The sequence below is a fragment of the Heterodontus francisci genome, chromosome 36 (assembly GCF_036365525.1).
Source record: "Heterodontus francisci isolate sHetFra1 chromosome 36, sHetFra1.hap1, whole genome shotgun sequence".
In the NCBI taxonomy this organism is placed as follows: domain Eukaryota; kingdom Metazoa; phylum Chordata; class Chondrichthyes; order Heterodontiformes; family Heterodontidae; genus Heterodontus; species Heterodontus francisci.
Genome location: NC_090406.1, coordinates 50,736,065 through 50,756,993, shown reverse-complemented (window position 1 = coordinate 50,756,993; position 20,929 = coordinate 50,736,065). Strand labels below are relative to the sequence as shown.

Below are 20,929 nucleotides of genomic sequence, written 5' to 3'. Positions count from 1 at the left end.
TAGGTACCACATACAAAAACCTGTGAGGGGCACACAGCACTCCCATAATAACCTATTTGTTGAGACTTGCTCAGAACCTGCACTTTACCAACACATTTGTTTAAAGTACGAACATATTGTATAACCTGGCAACCACAGTGTTTTAGTGCTTTCATAGGATAGAAGCATGGCTGGGGTGGGGAAAGAAAGAAAGAAAGAAAGAAAGAAAGTTAATAATTTTTAATTCCACTTTGTCAGAACAATGTCCTGACTGCATTGTCAACTACCCCCACAGAACTACAAACAGCTTAAAGTTTAGAAAAATTTGGCAAGGGCTGCCATAAAAATGTTTGAAGAAACTTACAAACATTCATGCTGAAAATACTATTTTATAAAGTATTATTTGGACTGATTTAAATATGGTAATTTAATACAATAGCCAATTATTGCAGAATGCACGACATGAGTATTAGATTTGCCTTCTGCTATTTTAATGGCAGATATGACCTGTGTAAAATTAAGAGGCTCCAACACCTGCTGCAATAGAGGAAATTAGACAGTAGTGTCAGCAAGGAAGCTACAATACACACGTGTTGGCCAAGTGCTCTAATACTGAGTGCAGTTCTCAATGGTCAGATTAAGGCTGGGGCTACTTCTGATGGTTATAAACATGAAAAACTCTAAATACAATTGCGCATTTCTCTGTAAACATAACTGATCCAAACTACACTATCAGTATAATCAGTGCCCCTGTATTAGAGGGACCAGCTGTTTTCCAGTTTCCAATCACTATCCTATCATCCCTGCTGGAAGGTACATGTTCACATAAAGCCATGGCTGCAGACATTGAGCAGGGACAGAATTGCGACGACCCCCATGGCTGAATGCCCTGCTGATAGCTAGAGATGGGAATTGGGAGCAAGAATAGGTAACGAATACTTTTACAGTGCTCCTTCAAAATGACGTATTACACTCCATTTACTGGACCTTCACGGGAAAAAGAAAGATGGAGATCAACAGATTATGAATCCTTGCCACTGGGTTGCCTATTTTACAGCTTCATATCACGCAGTAACAAGGGGCTGATATTAGTGACAAGCAACCTGCTCCAGAGTGCCAAGTAAACAGCAAGATCAGGACCCTGAAAGGTTCAACTTCAAACAAACTGAGCTTACCCCAAGCACCAGACGGCAGCATTAAACTGGAGACATATGTCAGGGACTAAACACACAAAGTTCACAACAAAGGAACCAACTTATTTTTTTAAGTTTTCAGAGCAGATTTTATTGGAAGCCTCTTTCCAGACTTCCACTAGAAGTACTAACACATGAAGGAGGCAACAATTTAAGCAACCTTAAATAGTCTGGATAATAGATAAATGCAATACTAACAGAGGGATAGGTTTATTGTATATTCTCAGTGAGAACCTTGGATAGCTTAAATTAAAATTCACCTTAAAAAGGTCATTGCAATCCATACTGCTGAAAGACAGCAGCATATTGGATGAATCAAACCTTATGTCACCAGCTCACTACATTGAGATGGTTTTATTTTAAAAATCTGCACCTTGGTACGTGTTATCAGTCTCCAGACAAAAGGTACAGGCCAAGGAGAGACATGTCCCACGTGTAGGACCGAGAGCAGAATCACTGAAAACTGGGGTGAGGTGACAAATGGTGCTTGAATTAGTGAATAAGTTTTAAAATACGCTATTGTCCAACTGTCAATAACTGAAAGATTAAGTGGTCAACTTGTCCAGTTCACAGTGAGGTTCAATCAGATTAAGAAAACAAGAAAAGGAATACTACTATGCAGAGAGGGGCAAAGAAAGAGAAAGTGGTAATCACCTTACTTGTTCAAAATCTAACACTGAATGGGTGGAATGTTATGGGGCTGGTTGCAGGCCCCAAGCAGAGTTGTGAAGGAACAGAAATTTTCTTTCGCTTTTGCATCACAAAAGCTAGTCCTGTTTAGCTGCATGTTAAATTATTAGAATTGAACTGGGCGGTAACCCACAGAAGCTCTCCAGAAACAAGTCAGAACATGTAACACATACTCTGTAGTACAGCAACTTTTTACAGTCACCAAATTAGGGGGTACAGAGAGATGACCACTTCAGTGCAATTAAAAAGAAATCATTCATTTATACATTGTACTTTGCTGCTTCACTAAAAGAGTATCGATTAGAACTACCATAGTTTAAGATATTGAAAGGGAACCAGCAAGACATTTCTCAAAGGGGAGAGACTGTTCTTTGTTTTCCTGTTCACTACATGGAGCAACCATTGGAAGCGGAGTGGGGAAAAGCTTGCTACAGGAGATATATAACATCCCATTCTTGTGCCAGCTGTGGCTCAGTTGGTAGCACTCTTGCCCAAGTCAGAAGGTTCCGTCCGTGTTCAAGTCCCATTCCAGGACTTGAGCACAAAAGTAAAGCACGACACTGTCGAAGCTGCTGTCTTTCGGATGAGGCGTTAAACTGAGGCCCCATCTGTCCTCTCAGGCAGATGTAAAAAGATCGCATGGCACTATTACAAAGAAGAGGGGTATTATCCCAGTGTCCTCGTCAATATTTATCCCTCAATCAATATCACAAAAAAAGATTTGCAATTAGCACATTGTTATTTGTAGGACCTTGTTGTGCGCAAACTGATTGCCACGTTTCCTACATTATGACAGTGAGCACCCTTCAAAAGTAGGCTTTAAAGCTTTTTTGAGACATCTGGTGGTCATGAAAGGTGCTATTTAAACGCAAGTCTTTCTTTTGATAGCTTGGATCAGTTGTCGGTGCAAAGAAATCTGTGGCATCTTTGTCATATTTATAAGTTCCATATATTATAGCCATCAAAACAACCAGCAAGAGCTCAATCAGACCTGAAGCAAAAAGCCTGTACACATCTCGTGTATCACAGCTTAAGAGCATCATATGCACATGATTTCAAAATGATGTCATCTTTGCTCTCGTATTGCATCACAGTCCATAAATATAATGAATGCGCAAGTTCACAATTCAAAAAGTGTTTATGTTGGTCTGTCTGGCAATTATGACTCAAAGTTATAGTTAATGAAAATTTCATTATTTGAATGAACAGTTATTTTGCACATTCAATTTTCTGGCATTTACAACAAAAAGCAGGGACAGCCCCATTGAGAAAACACAATAGAGGATCCCTCACAGGCTGCAGAGTTCATCCCTAAAAGACATAAAATTCACCAGCAGCACAGGTCTGAGCAAGTTAGGATGGACTCGTATGGCTCTGACTCCACCATCACAAAAACAAAAGCAGAGCAAGAATTTTCCAACACAACAGTGATGTGCAAGACTACAAATCATTCTCGACCATACCTTTAGTGCAAAAAGAAAACACAATTTTAACATTACTCTCAGTTGAGATGGCAAAACAGCACAACCTTCATTCATCAGGGACTTTACAAGGGACCAGATGATACACTGAACCTCTGGATACACGTGCATCCATTCTGAGTGAGCTTGAAGTCACCTTGGAAATGAAATTAAGCTTGAGAAGGATTTGAGGCACAAATATAGTTTACTGATAACTTCAACAATATTTGCAGCACTGTAGTTTCGGACTGAATGCACATTGGTTTATATAACGCGCACGACACAGCAGCCAAACTAAAAGGATTGTATTTTTGCAATCCATTGCATTGGCCACAACTGGAATATTGCGTCCAGTTCTGGCCACCATGCTTTGGGAGGGATGTGAGAAGGAGAATTGCCAGAATGGTTCCAGGGATGAGGGATTGGAGTTGCAATGTTAGGTTGGAGAAGCTGAGGTTGTTCTCCTGGAAGCAAAGGAGATGGAGGAGAGATTTGATAGAGATGTACAAGATTACAACAGATTTAGATAAGGTAGACAAAGAAAAACTGTCCCCATCAGCTGATGGTACAAGGCCTAGGGGTACACAGATTGAAGGTTTGGGCAAAAAAATGCAGGGGGCACGAACTTTTTTTCCTTCCCACAGAGGGTGGTAATGACCTGGAACTAACTGTTTACAAGGGTGGCGGAAGCGGAGACGTTGAATGATTTCCAAAGGAAACTGGATGGGCACTTGAGGGAAATAAACTTGCAGGGCTACTGGGGATAGAGTGGGAGAATGGGACTGACTGGGTGGCTCTACAGAGTGCGGCATGGACTTGATGGGCCGAATGGCCACCTTCTGTGCTGTAAAATGACTGACTCAATATCACAGAATCACAGCATTGTTACATGAGGCCATTTGGCCCATCATGTCTCCGCCAGCTCTCCAAAAGGGCATTTACCTACTGCCACTCCCCGGCATTCTCACCGTGACCCTGCACATGTTTCCTTTTCAGATAATAATCCAATTCCCTCTTGAATGCCTTGATTGAATCTGCCTCCACCACACTCTCAGGTAGCACACTGCAGATCCTAACCACTCTCTGCCTGAAAAAGTTTTTCCTCATATCGGTATTGCTTTTTTTGCCCATTACTTGAAATCTGTGCCCTCTTGTTCTTGATCCCTCCACCAATTTGCACAGTTTCCCCCCCATCTACCAAATCCAGATCCTTCATGATTTTGAATACCTCTATCAAATCTCCTCTCAACCTTCTCTTCTCCAAAGATAACAGTCCCAACTTCTCCAATCTATCCATGTAACTGAAGTTCTTCGTCCCTGGAAACATTCTCGTGAACCTTTTCTGCAACTTCTCCAATGCCTTCAAATCTTTCCTAAAGTGTGGCGCCCCGAACTGGCCACAATTCTCCATTTGAGGCCGAACCAGTGTTTCATACAAATTTAACATAACTTCTTTGCTTTTGTACTCTATGCCCCTATTCATAAAGCCTAGGATGCTGTACGGTCTATTAACTGCTCTCTCAAACAGACCTGCTACCTTCACTGAATTGTGCACATATACACCCAGGTCCCACTGCTCCTGCACCTTTAGAATTATAATTTAGAAAATGTTATTTTGTCTCAGTGTTGTACTTACCAAATTTAATCACTACACACTTCTCTCCAATAAATTTCATCTGCCACCTGTCTGGCAATTCCACTAACCTGTCTCTGTCCTTATGAAGTTCTGCACTATCCCCCTCACAGTTCACAATGTTGCCAAGTTTTGTATCATCTGCAAATTTTGAAATTGTGCCCTGTACACCGAGGTCTTGGTCATTTATATTTATCAAGAACAGGAAGGGTCCTACAGCGACCCTTGGGGAACCCCACTTGAAACCTTCCTCCAGTTTGAAAAACATCCATTAACCACTATTCCCTGTTTCTTGTCACTCAGCCAATTTCCTACCCATGTTGCTACTATCCCTTTTATTCCATGAACTCACTTTGCTCACAAGTTTGTGTGCCACTTTATTAATTGCTTTTTTGAAGTCCATGTACACCACAATGGCATTGCCCTAACCAACCTTATCTGATAGCTCATTCTTCATATTGTATTATTGTTCTACCTCTCATGTGATTGCCACGGTGTGGATTGTGGGCATTGTTACGTTCATTTTTATACATTTGTTAGATTATTCAGGCAGCATTGAGAGTGTTGTCTATCCATGAGGAGTGATATTCAGCACACTCCATAAAGTGATTCATTAAGTGAAGCACTTCAGATATTTTGGACAGTTTGCATTTATATAGCACCTTTCACATCTTCAGGACATCAAATCAATAACTTACTTCTGAAGTGTAGTCTCTGGTCAATTTGTGGGGAAACACCACAGGTAATTTGCATACAGGCCTTGGTTAACTCCTTCAGTACTACATTGGAGTATCAGCCTAGACTATGGGTTCAAATCATGAGAGCACTTGAACCAACAACCTTCCAGCTAAATGGAAAGGATTCTTCCAACTGAGCCAAGACAGATACCTTGCCACACCATTGAAAACCATGGCTTCAGCCATCTCGATCCTAAGCTCTCGAATTCCTTCCCTCAACTTTGCCTCGCCCTCTTTCCCTTAAGTCTCTCCTTAAATCTAACTCTTTGACCAAGCTTTCGGCAACCTGCCCAAATGTCTCCTTTGATTTGGTGTCAATTTTCGTCTTATTACACACCTGTCAAGCACCTCGAGACATTTACCATAAATGCAATTTGTATCTGTTGTTTCAGAGAGGGGGACACAAGACAAGATGGAGAAAGATGAGAGAAAAGGGGAGATGAAATGCTGTTTAAAAGACATCAGCACGATGTGATGTATTATAAAAAAAGATTTATTTTTGCATGTCAAGGCTTTCGTTCACTTTCTGGGTTAAAATACTGCAACAAAAACAAGGGTTTCCATTTTGCTTCAAAGGGAAAGTTGGACATTGTTACAGCAGGTCAATAGTTACTAAGATTGGACTGTGTTAAATTTTTCATTAAGTGCAACTGGTCCCATAGCAAAGCTAAATCATAGATGGACTGACCCATCTAGGATCAAACTAAGGCTCTATTCCCTGGAATTTAGAAGCTTAAGGGATGATGATCTGACTTAAGTTTAAGATAAGAGGAACAAATAGAGTAGACAGAGAAAAACTATTTTGGCTGGCAGAGGAAGTCTAGGACTGGAGATTAGAGCCAGACCTTTCGGGAGTCAATTGAGGAAACACTCCTACGCACAAAGGGTGGTTGAAGTTCGGAACTCTTTTCTGTTAACGGCACTTGATGCTAAGTCAATTGTTAATTTTAAATGAGACTGATAACATTGGTTAACAAAAATCTAAGGCATATAGGACAAAGGGTGGCACAGTGGCTAGCACCGCAGCCTCACAGCTCCAGCAACCTGGGTTCAGTTCTGGGTACAACCTGTGCGGAGTTTGCAAGTTCTCCATATGACCACGTGGGTTTCCGCCGGGTGCTCCGATTTCCTCCCACAGCCAAAGACCTGCAGGTTGATAGGTAAATTGGCCATTGTAAATTGACACTGTATAGGTAGGTGGTAGGAGAATTGAGGGGTGGTAGAGAATATGGGATTAATGTAGGATTAGTATAAATGGGTGGTTGATGGTCAGCACAGACTCGGTGGGCTGAAGGGCCTGTTTCAGTGCTGTATCTCTCCATGACTCTAAAGCTAAATGTATGGATTTAGGTCACAGATCAGCCATGATCTCTCATCAAACAGCAGAACAGGCTCGAGGGGTGGATTGGCCTAATAATGTTTGTGTGTCCATGACCCACACATATGAGATTAGGGATAACAGCCCTGGAAAACTAATTTACATTCTCCAATTTCTACATGGTCAAACATTTGCTCAGGAAATGCCCAAGCTTTTTTTTGTAGGCTGTGCACCATGGAGCTTCATGGACCCCCCCTATATAAAATCTTTAAAAGCAACACCCATTAACTTGCATGTATCTCAAGTTGCTGATAGTAACTTGCTCTCATTGTTCTGAACTAGCAATTACCGACAAGAGGCAACAGTGCCAAGAACAGCCCTTTCCTACTCTTAAGCCCACAAGATTAAAATAGAAAAAGGCAACAAACCAGCGCAAAAAGAAGAGAGCTCCTGGGCTTTGAAGGCCCGATTGCCACCCTTTGGGAGCCACTTATGACCCCAAGGCTGTAGGTTGAACACACCAGATTTGTGGAAGACCAAAAGAACACAAGTTTAAAGCCAGTGTCAACGATACCCTGCAAAATCCTATATCAGGATGGCATTGCCTCCATCTCTATAGTCATGTTTCTTCCAACCCAAACTCCCACTAAATCTCAGTCTCATACCCTTCAATGTTCGCCATGACAACAGCTACCTCTTTAAACCATAACCCAGAGGGCTGCAGGCCTGAGCACTTCACCTGTCCCAAGGTTCCCAAGATCATGATGCCAATGATCAGCCAATTTGGTTAATTTCATGTGAAATTATAAAGTTGAGTACACTGGGTACAGCGAAGACAATGTGCCTCAATAACATCCTGGCTGTAGAGCTGAAGACTTGCACACCAGAACTAGCCAAGTTATTACACTACAATAACCCAGCATCTCCCAGAAGGTGTTGAAAATTCCCCAGCTGTGTTCCTGTCTGACAAACCCAACCAAGCCAATTACTAACCAGTCAGTCCCCTTCCAATCATCAGAGTGATGGAAGTAATCAATAGTGCCATCGAGCAACACTTGAATTCCTTGCTCGTAGATGCTCAGTTCATGCTTCGACTGAACCACACTTCACCAGACTTCATGTAAACTTTGATCCAGGTAACTGCTTACAACAGCAGCTGCTCTCAGCGTCAAGGCAACATTGGACTAAGTAAGAGTACGAAGGAGCCCAGAAAATCAAGATCAGGGTCAATGGGAAAACCCTCGAATGGGAAAAGTGTCATAGCCATAACTATCCTGTGTGTTGGGTATCAAAGGCCAATCATCGCAGGCATAGGGCATGCTATGGAAGTTCCTCAGGATGGCATCCTTCAATCATCTTCAACTGCTTCAATGACCTTTTCTCCACCTAACAGGGGTCAGCTCCAGTCACAGCTCTTCCAATTATGAAGCAGCACATGCCAGCCTACAGCAGGATCTGGACAAAACCCAGTCTTGATTTGATAAGTTGCAGGTAACATCGCCACTCAAGTACAAGGTAATGACGATCTTAAGCAAGGAGGCCAGGCAGTCTCCTTTGACCTTTACCTGTGCTCCATTCCCCGAGTTCCTCCATCATCTACACCCTGGGGGGTGGTTGGGGGGGGGGGGGGGGGGGGCACCACTGACCAGAAACTTAGTTAAACCAAATATATCCACACCTCAGCTACAAGAGTAGGGCTGAAGCTGGGTGCCCCACCACAAACACTTCCAAGCCTCTCCACTGAGCACAAGGCTCAAATTCATCTGTTAACCTGCTCTTACCCCACAGCCCTGCAAATTTTTCCCCTTCAATTATATATCAAATCCCCTTTTCAAATTTCATGCAAAAAAAGGTTTCATGTTGCTTCTGGTTCTTTTGCCAATCATCTTAAATCTGTGTCTTTTGGTTACCAACCCTTCTGCCACTGGAAACAGTTCCACCTTATTGACTCTATTAAAACCTTTCATGATTTGGAACACCTCTATCATATCTTCCCCTAATCTTCTCTGCTCCAAAGAAATTAACCTCAGCTTCTCTCCACGTAACGGAAGTCCAACATCCTCGTTACCATTCTAGTAAATCTCTTAAGCAGCCTCTCTAGGCCCTCAACATCATTTCTAAAATGTAGTGCCCAGAATTAAAACTTAACAAGAATTTACACACTAGTGTGAGCAGCTCTGCTTGCATTGGCAGAGAATGATAATGGAACCAGGCCAACTGGAGTTGTTTTCACAATGATTGGAGTTATACTGTAGCCCTTGTAAAGCTCACATTGAATTTAAGAGGATCAGTAAACTTGATGCAATCAGTTGCATCCAGAAGAACCTGCAGAGTGGAGAGGAATAAATGAGAACTGGCGTGGGCCCTGAACTCAGCTACTTAAGAACGTGGATTTTACTTGCTTGTTACCTGAAAATCACTTGCCCACTGACAATGTATGGTTTTCATTCATGTTTTTATGGTTTTGCACTGTAAAAATAATAAAAAGGTGACTGCAGCTATACACTGAAATAGCACCTCCTGCCCACCCCGAACAAAACTTTGTTAGTTGTGTTCGAAAATATGTTGTAATTATTCAAATGAAAAGACAATTAGGCATTGGACCAAAAAAACTACCATTTCTGGCATCTCCACATTGCTTGCAAGGCAAAAAATAGGCTACACAAGACAGCAGTCACTTGAAATTTAAAGCTTGTGCAGAACTTCAGCACGAGTCGTAGTGGGACGACCTGTGGGAGTCTTACAACAGATACGAAATTCTAAAATGACTGGCTATGCAAATCAGCACATACATGGATCAAATAGGATAAGGCGGTAGATTTGGACTTAACCAAAGCGGTCAAGGCTAGCTTCAAGTAATAATTATAAAATTTGAAGAGTTAACCACACAACATATAAGCGCAGTGGTTAGCACCGCAGCCTCACAGCTCCAGCGACCCGGGTTCAATTCTGGGTACTGCCTGTGTGGAGTTTGCAAGTTCTCCCTGTGTCTGTATGGGTTTTCGCTGGGTACTCCGGTTTCCTCCCACCACCAAAGACTTGCAAGTTGATAGGTAAATTGGTCATTATAAATTGCCCCTAGTATAGGTAGGTGGTAGGGGAATATAAGGACAGGTGGGGATGTGGTAGGAATATGGGATTAGTATAAATGGGTGGTTGATGGTCGGCACAGACTCGGTGGGCCGAAGGGCCTGTTTCAGTGCTGTATCTCTAAGTAAATAAATAACAAACAACATTATACCATTTTCTACAATCAGAACAGTGCAAATGTGAACAGCAAATGAGTCAGTACAAATTTGTAACAAAACAGCATGTAGGGTATTAACAGAGCCCAACTCTTCCTGGTAGCAAAATTACCCAAAGGAACACCAATCAGGTGTAACCAAGCTCCACTAAAAAGAATTATTTCATTACAAAAATACAAAACAAATGGGTGTTAGTGAACACTCAAGGCTAAACTGTACAGAAGAAAAATCAGCAGAACTTGACTCTATGGAGTATTGCTGTATAAAGAACAAAGAACAGTACAGCACAGGAACAGGCCATTTGGCCCTCCAAGCCTGCGCCGATCTTGATGCCTGCCTAAACCAAAACCTTCTGCACTTCCGGGGACCTATCCCTCTATTCCCATCCTATTCATGTATTTGTCAAGATGCCTCTTAAACGTCGCTATCGTACCTGCTTCCACCACCTCCCCTGGCAGCAAGTTCCAGGTACTCACCACCCTCTGTGTAAAGAACTTACCTCGCACACCCCTTCTAAACTTTGCCCTTCGCACCTTAAACCCATGTACCCTAGTAACTGACTCTTCCACCCTGGGGAAAAGCTTCTGACTATCCACTCTGTCCATGCCACTCATAACTTTGTAAACCTCTATCATGTCGCCTCTCCACCTCCGTCGTTCCAGTGAAAACAATCAGAGTTTACCCAACCTCTCCTCATAGCTAATGCCCTCCAGACCAGACAACATCCTGGTAAACCTCTTCGGTACCCTCTCCAAAGCCTCCACGTCCTTCTGGTAGTGTGGCGACCAGAATTGCACGCAATATTCTAAGTGTGGTCTAACTAAAGTTCTGTACAGCTGCAGCATGACTTGCCAATTTTTATACTCTATGCCCCGACCCATGAAGGCAAGCATGCCGTATGCCTTCTTGACTACCTTACCCACCTGCGTTGCCGCTTTCAGTGACTTGTGGACCTGTACGCCCAGATCTCTCTGCCTGTCAATACTCCTAAGGATTCTGCCATTTACTGTATACCTCCCACCTGCATTAGACCTTCCAAAATGCATTACCTCACATTTGTCCGGATTAAAATCCATCTGCCATTTCTCCGCCCAATTCTCCAACCAATCCATATCCTGCTGTATCCTCTGACAATCCTCATCACTATCCGCAACTCCACCAACCTTTGTCGTCCGCAAACTTACTAATCTGACCAGCTATATTTTCCTCCAAATCATTTATATATGCTACAAACAGCAAAAGTCCCAGCACTGATCCCTGCGGAACACCACTAGTCACAGCCCTCCATTCAGAAAAGCACCCTTCCACTGCTACCCTCTGTCTTCTATGAGGGAGCCAGTTCTGTATCCATCTTGTCAGTTCTGAATCGGTTCATCACATCGTAGTGCAGTGGTTTGTTTATGTGCAATAAATTTAAAAGACTTTTTTGAAGTTAGGTGAAAGTTCCATTTATTTTGGAATGCAGTATATGGATTTTCAGAAGCCATTCAAGGTGTTGCACAAGAGGCTTGTTAGAAAGCTTCAGTCATATGGTACAAGAGGAAATATAGCAGCATGGCTAACAGGCAGAAAGCAAAGGTAACTTGACAGTTGCTTGGATTAGAGGGAGATTGCAAGTGGTGGACAGCAAGAGCAAATGCTGGGTCCACTTGGTTCTCGGTAAATAGATAAGTTGGATTTCGGTAAAGGAAACACAATTGCAAGATTGCTCATGACAGAAGTAGGTTTGCCAATGAGCTAGAGTGCAAAGTAAAAAGAAAAACATGGATCTCATCGAAAAATTGCATAACCAGCAGTACCACACTCCCTCTGTTGTGCACTGAAGCATCAGCCTAAATTGTGCACTTTAGTCTTGGTGTGGGGCTCAGACTTCTCACTCAGAAGCAAGAATGTTAGCACTGAACCACAGCTGGCACTTGTGAAAGACCAGATAGAAATGGACAGACAGGTGGCAGATGCAATTTCAAGTGGAGAATTGTAGTGATACATCTCAGGAGACAAACTGTGGAATAAGAACAATCACTGAGTCAAAAGACATGAAGGAATTAGGATACCGTGAAGTTCCAGCACATAATTGATTGAAAGAGCACAGGTAGATAAAGATATCAAAATAAATTAAATGTTTTACATATAATAAATAGGGGTAGAGAGCACAAGACTAAAGTAAGGTTTTATTAAAAATTCTTTCACGAGAAAGAACGTGGCCGTTACTGGCAAGGTCAGCAGCTCTTGCCTATCCCCAATTGCCCTCGAGATGGTGGCTGTTAGCCGCCTTTTTGAAATGCGGCAGTCTGTTTGGACGATAGCTTTATCTAGCAGTTTTTGAAACAACGAAGTGGCTTGGTAGGCCATTGCAGAGGCCAGTTAAGTGTCAACCATATTGATGTGGGTCTGAATCACATGTAGGCCAGACTGGGTAAGGACAATAAGTTTTCTTCCCTAGCAGGACATTAGTGATCCTGTTGGGCTTTTATGACAACCCAGTAGTTCCATTAAATCATTAATGATACCATCTTTTGATTGCAGATTTATTTAATTTATTGAATTTAAATTTCCCAGTTGCCGTGGTGAGATTTGAACTCTTGTCTCCAGGCCTCTGAATTACCAGATTAGTAACATAACCACTATGTTCCCATACCCATAATGTGTACAGAAAATATTAGTCAGGTCACAGAGTATTGTGCGCAGTGTTGAAGCCATGGAAAGGGTACAGTGCTGATTCAAATACAGTGCAGACCCATTCAACCAGGAAAGAAACGCTCATCAGTCTGGGCAGAATTTAAATTATTTCCCAAGGCAGGAGGCACTCATGTCTACCCTACACTGGCACCCTCTTATTTTTAGCTGACAGATTATCAGTGGAATCCCAATGACAGTGAGCAATGTAAATAAATTGGAGCAAATAACTGAACTTATTGTTGCACTACGGCAATGATGCAGGCTTCAGGGTCACTCTACTCCGTTCCCAATCTGAGCTACATCAAGTCCTGCAGTGTCCCAGATGGGAAAGGGGTAAGGGAGGGGGGGGGGGGGGGGGGGGCGGGAGAAAGAGCCATACAGCAGGTGGTCAGGTCACATAGCTACTTGGATTGTCAGCTATGTGCCAACTCTCTCTACCACACAGATATCAGATAGTGAAAATAAAGGATAACATTGTAGAAACTAAGGGAGAACTTACTCAAAGATATTTCCAATATTGCTAAACCAATAAAAGCAAACATCTAATTTAGATAACCATTAATCTTTTTTTATATTATACTGGTGTAAATTTTTAAACAAAGGACAAGATACACACTCATTCCAACATATCAAACCTTTAGGTCCCAGGTTATCACAGTTTAAGTTCAAAATTATTTTACTAGCTGGCAAGACAAAACATTCAAGAATAAAACCCTTGCAGACTCATTAAAAGGAAACGCTGTACACAGCTAGTCAATCTCAAACTTGAATTGCACATATGAAAATTTGGTTGGAGTTTCAAGTTGTTGGCTACTTGGAGCACTGGGAGTTCAGATTATAATTATATCTGGCATTCTGAATTCATATCCTTGGTGGCAAATGGAAATGTCTTTCAATAACTGGAGTCAACAACTAAGGTACATTAATGGAATATGAATGCATACGAATAGTTTCAGCTTGAAATGATTAAATCAAAAGGTTCAAGAAACCGACTGCTCACATGTGCCAAGACTCCGTGTGAACCCAGTCATCAACATTCAACAGATAATTGTGCTTAGACCCCAGGGAGACTCGTGAATGACTGGTCGCCCAGTGCACCAGCATGCTTCCACATTATGGAGGGTTTATGGGCTTTAAACTTCCTTCAATACTCATTTTAACTGTTCAGCAACAGGCTGGCACACAAACTCAACATTCAGCTAGCATTTCTTTCTTGCAATTTGAAATGATCTATACAGTTTCTTGTCATGGTTATGCACCAGAGTTTAGGTTTTGACAGACAAATTACACGAGATGTTTCATTAACAGATTTGTGCAACTATATCAATCCCACCTTTTGGCTTTTAGATCAAGAACAAAAGCATGCATGCTGCTCCCATTACTGCAATTCTCAGGTTTGGCCCCACCAAAGGCAAGCACTGGCTACAGCCTGTGGCTTCACTCAGTGCTTAAAGATTCAAAAAGGCACTCAAGATGTGGTTTTAAGTATCCAGGCATTTTTGGTCCAACCTTCTCTGGCAATTTTAACAGAGAAAGAGAGCTCCTTGGGTAAAGACAGTGAAGTATTAGATCACAGGACCGGTACAAACTATCTAAAGTTAATAGGAGCTGCGAGATTGTGTTTGTCACCAGTCCATGATTTTTGCCAGAAGCTGATAAACATTTGTACAAAACTAAATAATTTGTAGGATCTCTAAAAAATCTCAGCACAACTGCAAAGCTGATACGAAGGAATGCCCATCCAGTTTAACTAGATAATGAATCGTCTTACGTATACTGTTCGGCAATGAAATGCTAAGCAAGCTCATCAAGTACCTGGCAATAAAATATCACAGCCAAATACAATTATTCTTCCTGCTCTTTAATCTTGAATCAAGCTTTTGTGTTTTCACATTTGAAGAGAAGAAATCTTACTTTGTCATAGAAACCACTCACCAGTCAGATTGCAGAACCTGAGATCATCCATTCGACCATGGCAACTGTTTTGAAACTGACAAATAAGATTTTTAAACAGCATTTTGGGCTTTGCATGACAAGAACCCATAATTTCACAAAAAAATCTCAAATTGGTGGCCTTGGCCTCAACCAACCCCATTCAAGAATTCCAACAAATGTGACCCTAGAATCCACTATTCCTGCTGCACATCCATTCAACCCAAATTCCAGAATTTGTCACAGGGACCATATTCCATACCATCTTGGAAAAGCAATCACTATTCAACCACAAAATATTTCAGAGCCACCTGACCCATTCCATTCAATGCACGTTACACATTAAAAAACACAAACTACCCATAAACTTCACTATTTCCTCTGCAATCCCAATCCAAACACTGTTAGCAGCTGCACATCCAAAACCCTAACATTGCGCACCACTCTGAAAGCGCACAGCATCACTGGGCCGACGACAGACATGTGCAGCAAGGGTTAGGGTTAGGGTCCATTTACAAAATAATTAACATGAGGTTAGCACTGCAGCCTTTCAAGTACTTCGATCAGCACGGCATTTCCCAATTTAACATTTGGGCGTGCAGCATCTCAAACAGAAAGCATCTAATTCTCAGTAAAGGTCAAACAGGCTGAAGCTCTTTTGGCTGGTAAAATAGAAAAGTCACTGCTCAATACAAATATCTTTCAACAAACAATTTCTAAACAATGGTTAAATATTTAATTTGTTCCCCAAATCCCTAAATTCAGGGAAGGTCCGTTAGATTGGAAAATAGCAAACGTAATTCCTTTATTCAAAAAAGGGAGACAGAAAGCAGGAAACTACAGGCCAATTAACTTAACATCTGTCTTAGGGAAAATGTTAGAAGCCATTAATAAAGATGTTATAACATGGCATTTAGAAAAATTCAAGGTAATCAGGCAGAGTCAACTGGTTTTGTGAAAGGGAAACCATGTTTAACCCATTGATTGGAGTTCTTTGAGTGTTACATGTGCTGTGGATAAAGGGGAACCAGTGGATGTATTGTACTTGGATTTCCAGAAGGCATTTGATAAGGTGCCACATCAAAGGTTATGGCAGAAAATAAAAGTTCATTGCGTGAGGGGTAACATATTGGCATGGATAGAAGATTGTCAGATAGATAGAGAGTCGGCATAAATGGCTCATTTTCTGGTTGGCAAGATATAACAAGTGGTGTGCCACAGGGATCTGTGCCGGGGCCTCAACTTTTTACAATTTCTATAAATGACTTGGATGAAGGGACCAAAGGTATGGTTGCTAAAGTTGCTGATGACCCAAAGATAGGTAGGAAAGTAAGTTGTGAAGAGGACATAAGGAGGCTACAAAGGGATATAGATAGGTTAAGTGAGTGGGCAAAGACCTGGCAAAGGGAGTATAATGTGGGAGAGTGTGAAACTGTCCACTTTGGCAGGAAGAATAAAAAAAGCATATTTTCTAAATGGTGAGAGATTGCAGAGCTCTGAGATGCAAAGGGATCTGGGGGCCCTAGTGCATGAAACGCAAAAGGTTAGTATGCAGGTACAGCACGTAATTAGGAAAGCTAATAGAATGTTATTGTTTATCACGAGCTGAATTGAATACAAAAGTAGGGAGATTATGCTTCAGCTATACAGGGCATTGGTGAAACCACATCTGGAGTACAGTGTACAGTACTGGTCTCCTTATTTCAAGAAGGATGTAAATGCATTGGAGGTAGTGCAGAGAAGGTTTACTAGACTAATAGCTGGAATAGGCGGGCTGTCTTATGAGGAAAGATTGGACTGGCTAGGCTTGTATCCACTGGAATTTAGAAGAGTAAGAGGCGACTTGATGGAAACATGCAAAATCCTGAGGGGTCGTGACAGGGTGGATGTGGAATGGATGTTTCCCCTTGTGGGAGAATCTAGAACTAGGGGTCACCATTTAAAAATAAGCATCACCCATTCAAGACAGAAATGAAGAGAAATTTTTTCTCTCTGAGGGTCTTGAGTCTTAGGAATTCTCTTCCTCAAAAGGCCGTGGAAGCAAAGTCTTAACATTTTTAAGGCAGAGGTAGATAGATTCTTGATAAGCAACGGGGTGGAAGGTTATTGGGGGTAGGTGGAAATGTGAAACTTATTGAATGGCGGAGCAGGCTCGAAGGGCCGAGTGGCCTACACCTGCTCCTAATCCGTATGTTCATCTGTACGTAATTTCGTATCACTAAATAGAGTTGATTTTCTGTATTACAGCTGTATAATATTCCTCGCCTCAATACGCGCATTCTCTGACAACTTGATAATGTCCTGGCAAATTCACTAGTTTTATGTGAAAGTTTTCATAGTAATTGTTGGAATTTATATAAAGTGTAAAGAAAACAATTCTCCATTAAACACAAAGGGAGAAGCGAGGTAAATTGATTAGGCTGTACAGATAACAAAAGCTGAACAGGTTCCAGAGAAACCTCAGAACAAATGCGGTCAGTCTCTAATAAGTTACCTCGGGAGTTATTTAAACCACTTCCTCATATAACACTTGCAAGGAGAAGTAACTATCCACGAATCACCCACCAGAGATAGACACGGGTGTGTGTGCCTAAACCTATAATAAAATAAGTCTAAATATCCCTAGAAGGAACTTCAGTTGTTCCAAATGTCACTTCATCAACCAAGTAAAAAGCAGCCACCCTTCTCAGTCTCTTTTAGACAACAACTTACATTGCCTGGTGTTGGACATGGTCAGAGGGACAATACACCCTGCCCAGGTGGTCCACTACACAGTTGCTATGCTGGAAAAGGGAGAGTCGCCTCTGACTTCCCCGCCGCCCCACGCAAGGCGAATCCACCGCACACCATTAACCCTGCTCTTATTAACGGGGTGATGCTGGGCCCAGGCTCAAACCGCTCTCGCAGACAAGCGGGGTCACTTGATGGGGCGGTGGGCAGCTTGGCGGAGCCCCACTCTGAATCCATCCCCGGGTGTTGAAAGGAAAAGCGGTAACAGGCTAACCCGCCCATCCGCGACCTCTCACTCCGGGAACGGGGATAGCGGGCGGGAAGCTAAGAGCGGACAGCAGGCCTCAGGCCCAACACCGAACCCCCACCCCACCCCACAGGGCCCGAGAGCCGCGCACCTGATGAACTCTCTCTGACACAACCCGCCATTTTGCGGCGGACGCGGTAAACAGAGCACGGGGCTGCACATGGCTCCCCGAGGACGCGGAGACCCTGTCCCGCTCCCCGAGTCCCCGTACGCGGAAGCGCGGGCGCACGGAACCCGGGAGGCGGCCCAGGCCTCACGCTAACTGCGAAGCGGTGCTCACCTTGCTGCGGGCCCGAGCTGTTGGTGGGTAACAGTCTCCACGGCTACCGTGACTATGGCGTTTATTCTCAAGGCAACAGTTGCTACCAATCTCCGCGCGCGTCATCGGTTACACGGCGACCCCGCCTACGCACAACAACGGTACACCCCATTGGCCGTACGTAAGCGTCACCCACAGTTCCCTGCCTCTCTTTCGCTCATCGAACCATCAATCAATGAAACGTCAAAGCTTCCGGTAACAGGTGCGCACACTTATAGAAGCTGATTGGCTAGACTGAACCGTCACTGTCTTAGTAACGGATCGCTATTGGACAGAATATATGTCACTCAGGTTTGCCTATATTAGAATTTCCGGTTGGTGATGTGGTGGGAATGCCGGAAGGCAATTTAACTGTAACTGTTTATGTCTGTTTGTTAACATTCTAAACATATCATACTATTGTATACCTTGCCTCTATTGTCCTGTTGACACAACCTTAGTCCATTATAAATTCTTGTGTTTATCACTCATTCTCCTGATATGGGTATTATTGGCAAGGCTGATATTTACTGCCCATCTTAACGAGTTTAATTCAAGCCCAAGGAGGAAGGAATAGGGGTAAGTGAAGAATGAAGTAGGGGAAGTGGAACAAAAACAAGAAATGCTGGATTCACTCAGCAGGTCTGGCAGCATCTGTGGAAAGAGAAGCAGAGTTAACGTTTCGGGTCAGTGACCCTTCTTCGGAACTGACAAATATTAGAAAAGTCACAGATTATAAACAAGTGAGGTGGGGGTTGGGCAAGAGATAACAAAGGAGAAGGTGCAGATTGGACCAGGCCACATAGCTGACCAAAAGGTCACGGAGAAAAGGCAAACAATATGTTAATGGTGTGCTGAAAGACAAAGCATTAGTACAGATTAGGTGTGAATACACTGAATATTGAACAGCAGCAAGTGCAAACCTGAAAATTTTGCTTTTATTTTAGGGGAAGTGGAATGTCTTTCAGTGGGAGAACCTCTGGGTAATAGTGATCAATATAGAAATTACGCAAAGGGATAAAGGAAATACCCAGCTGAGGACAGCCAATTTCAGTCACTTGAGAAGAGATTAACTCCAAGTGAACCTGAAATGTTTACACTGTTTTTCTCTCTACAGATGCTGCCTGAACTGCTGAATATTTCCAGCATTTTCTGTTTTGACCACAAGTGGACTGGAAACATAAAATGTAGAAACCAATAAATGAGCAATGGCAGGCCATCAAGGTGGATATTGTTAGTGTACAAACCAAGCATATTCCCATATGCAGGAGAGATACTGCATTCAAAGCTAGTGCCCCTGGAAGACAAATGACTGAGAGATTAAAATGAATTGAAAAGATTTATGACTAATGTCAGGTACAGAAACATAGAAAATAGAAGCAGGAGTAGGCCATTCGGCCCTTCGAGCCTGCTCCGCCATTCATTATGATCATAGCTGATCATCCAACTCAGTAACCTGTTCCTGCTTTCGTCCCATACCCTTTGATCCCTTTAAACCCAAGAGCTATATCTAACTCTTTTTTTGACAACATACAATGTTTTGGCCTCAACTGCTTTCTGTGGTAGCGAATTCCACAGGCTCACCACACTCTGGGTGAAGATATTTCTCCTCATCTCAGTCCTGAAAGGTTTACCCTATGTCCTTAGACTACGTCCCCTGGTCTGGACTCCCCCACCCTCGGGAACATCCTTCCTGCATCTACCCTGTCAAGTCCTGTTAGAATGTTATACATTTCTATGAGATCCCCCCTCACTCTTCTGAACTCCAGTGAATATAATCCTAATTGACTCAATCTCTCCTCATACGTCAGTCCCGCCATCCCAGGAATCAGTCTGGTAAACCTTTGCTGCACTCCCTCTGCAGCAAGAACATCCATCCTCATAAGGAGACCAAAACTGCACACAATATTCCAGGTGTGGCCTCATCAAGGCCCTGTATAATTGCAGCAAGACATCCCTGCTCCTGTACACGAATCCTCTCACTATGAAGGCCAACATACCATTTGCCTTTTTTACCACCTGTTGGACCTGCATGCTTACCTTCAGTGACTGGTGTACGAGAACACCCAGGTCTCACTGCATATTCCCCTCTCTCAGTTTATAGCTGTTCAGATAATAATCTGCTTTCCTGTTTTTGCTACCAAAGCAGATAACCTCACATTTATCCACATTATACTGCATCTGCCATGCATTTGCCCACTCACTCAACTTGTCTAAATCACCCTGAAGCCTCTCTGCATCCTCCTCACAACTCACCCTCCCACCCAGGTTTGTGTCATCTGCAAATTTGGAGATATTACATTTAGTTCCCTCATCTAAATCATTAATATATATAGTGAATAGCTGGGGTCCCAGCACGGATCCCTGCGGTACCCCACTGGTCACTGCCTACCATTCGGAAAAAGACTCATTTATCCCTACTCTTTGTTTCTGTCTGCCAACCAATTTTCTATCCATCACAATACACTGCCCCAATCCCATGCCCTTTAATTTACCAAGTTAATCTCTTATGTGGGACTTTGTCAAAAGCCTTCTGAAAGTCCAAATGAACCACATCCACTGGCTCCCCCTCATCAACTCTACTAGTTACATCCTCGAAGAATTCTAGTAGATTTGTCCAGCATGATTGCCCTTTCGTAAATCCATGCTGACTCTGTCCGATTCTACCACTGTTCTCTAAGTGCTCTGCTATAAAATCTTTGATATTGGACTCTAGAATTTTCCCCAC

The 20,929-nt window shown here is 42.7% G+C and overlaps 1 protein-coding gene across 4 annotated transcripts in view; it reads right to left on the bottom strand.

Annotated features, from left to right (window-relative positions):
- LOC137351813 (DNA-binding protein RFX2-like) overlaps positions 1–18,287 on the bottom strand; it is a 149,316-nt gene extending 131,029 nt beyond the window's left edge. For 3 of the 4 annotated variants that reach the window (XM_068016668.1, XM_068016669.1, XM_068016672.1), the window contains exon 1: positions 14,870–14,920. In XM_068016668.1, coding sequence (XP_067872769.1) covers positions 14,870–14,900 — 31 coding nt within the window. In that variant the 5' untranslated portion in view covers positions 14,901–14,920. Of the gene's footprint in view, positions 1–14,869; positions 14,921–18,183 lie in introns of those variants that run through there. The other variant, XM_068016671.1, reaches the window with a different exon arrangement.
- Between the last annotated feature and the right edge of the window lie 2,642 nt (positions 18,288–20,929).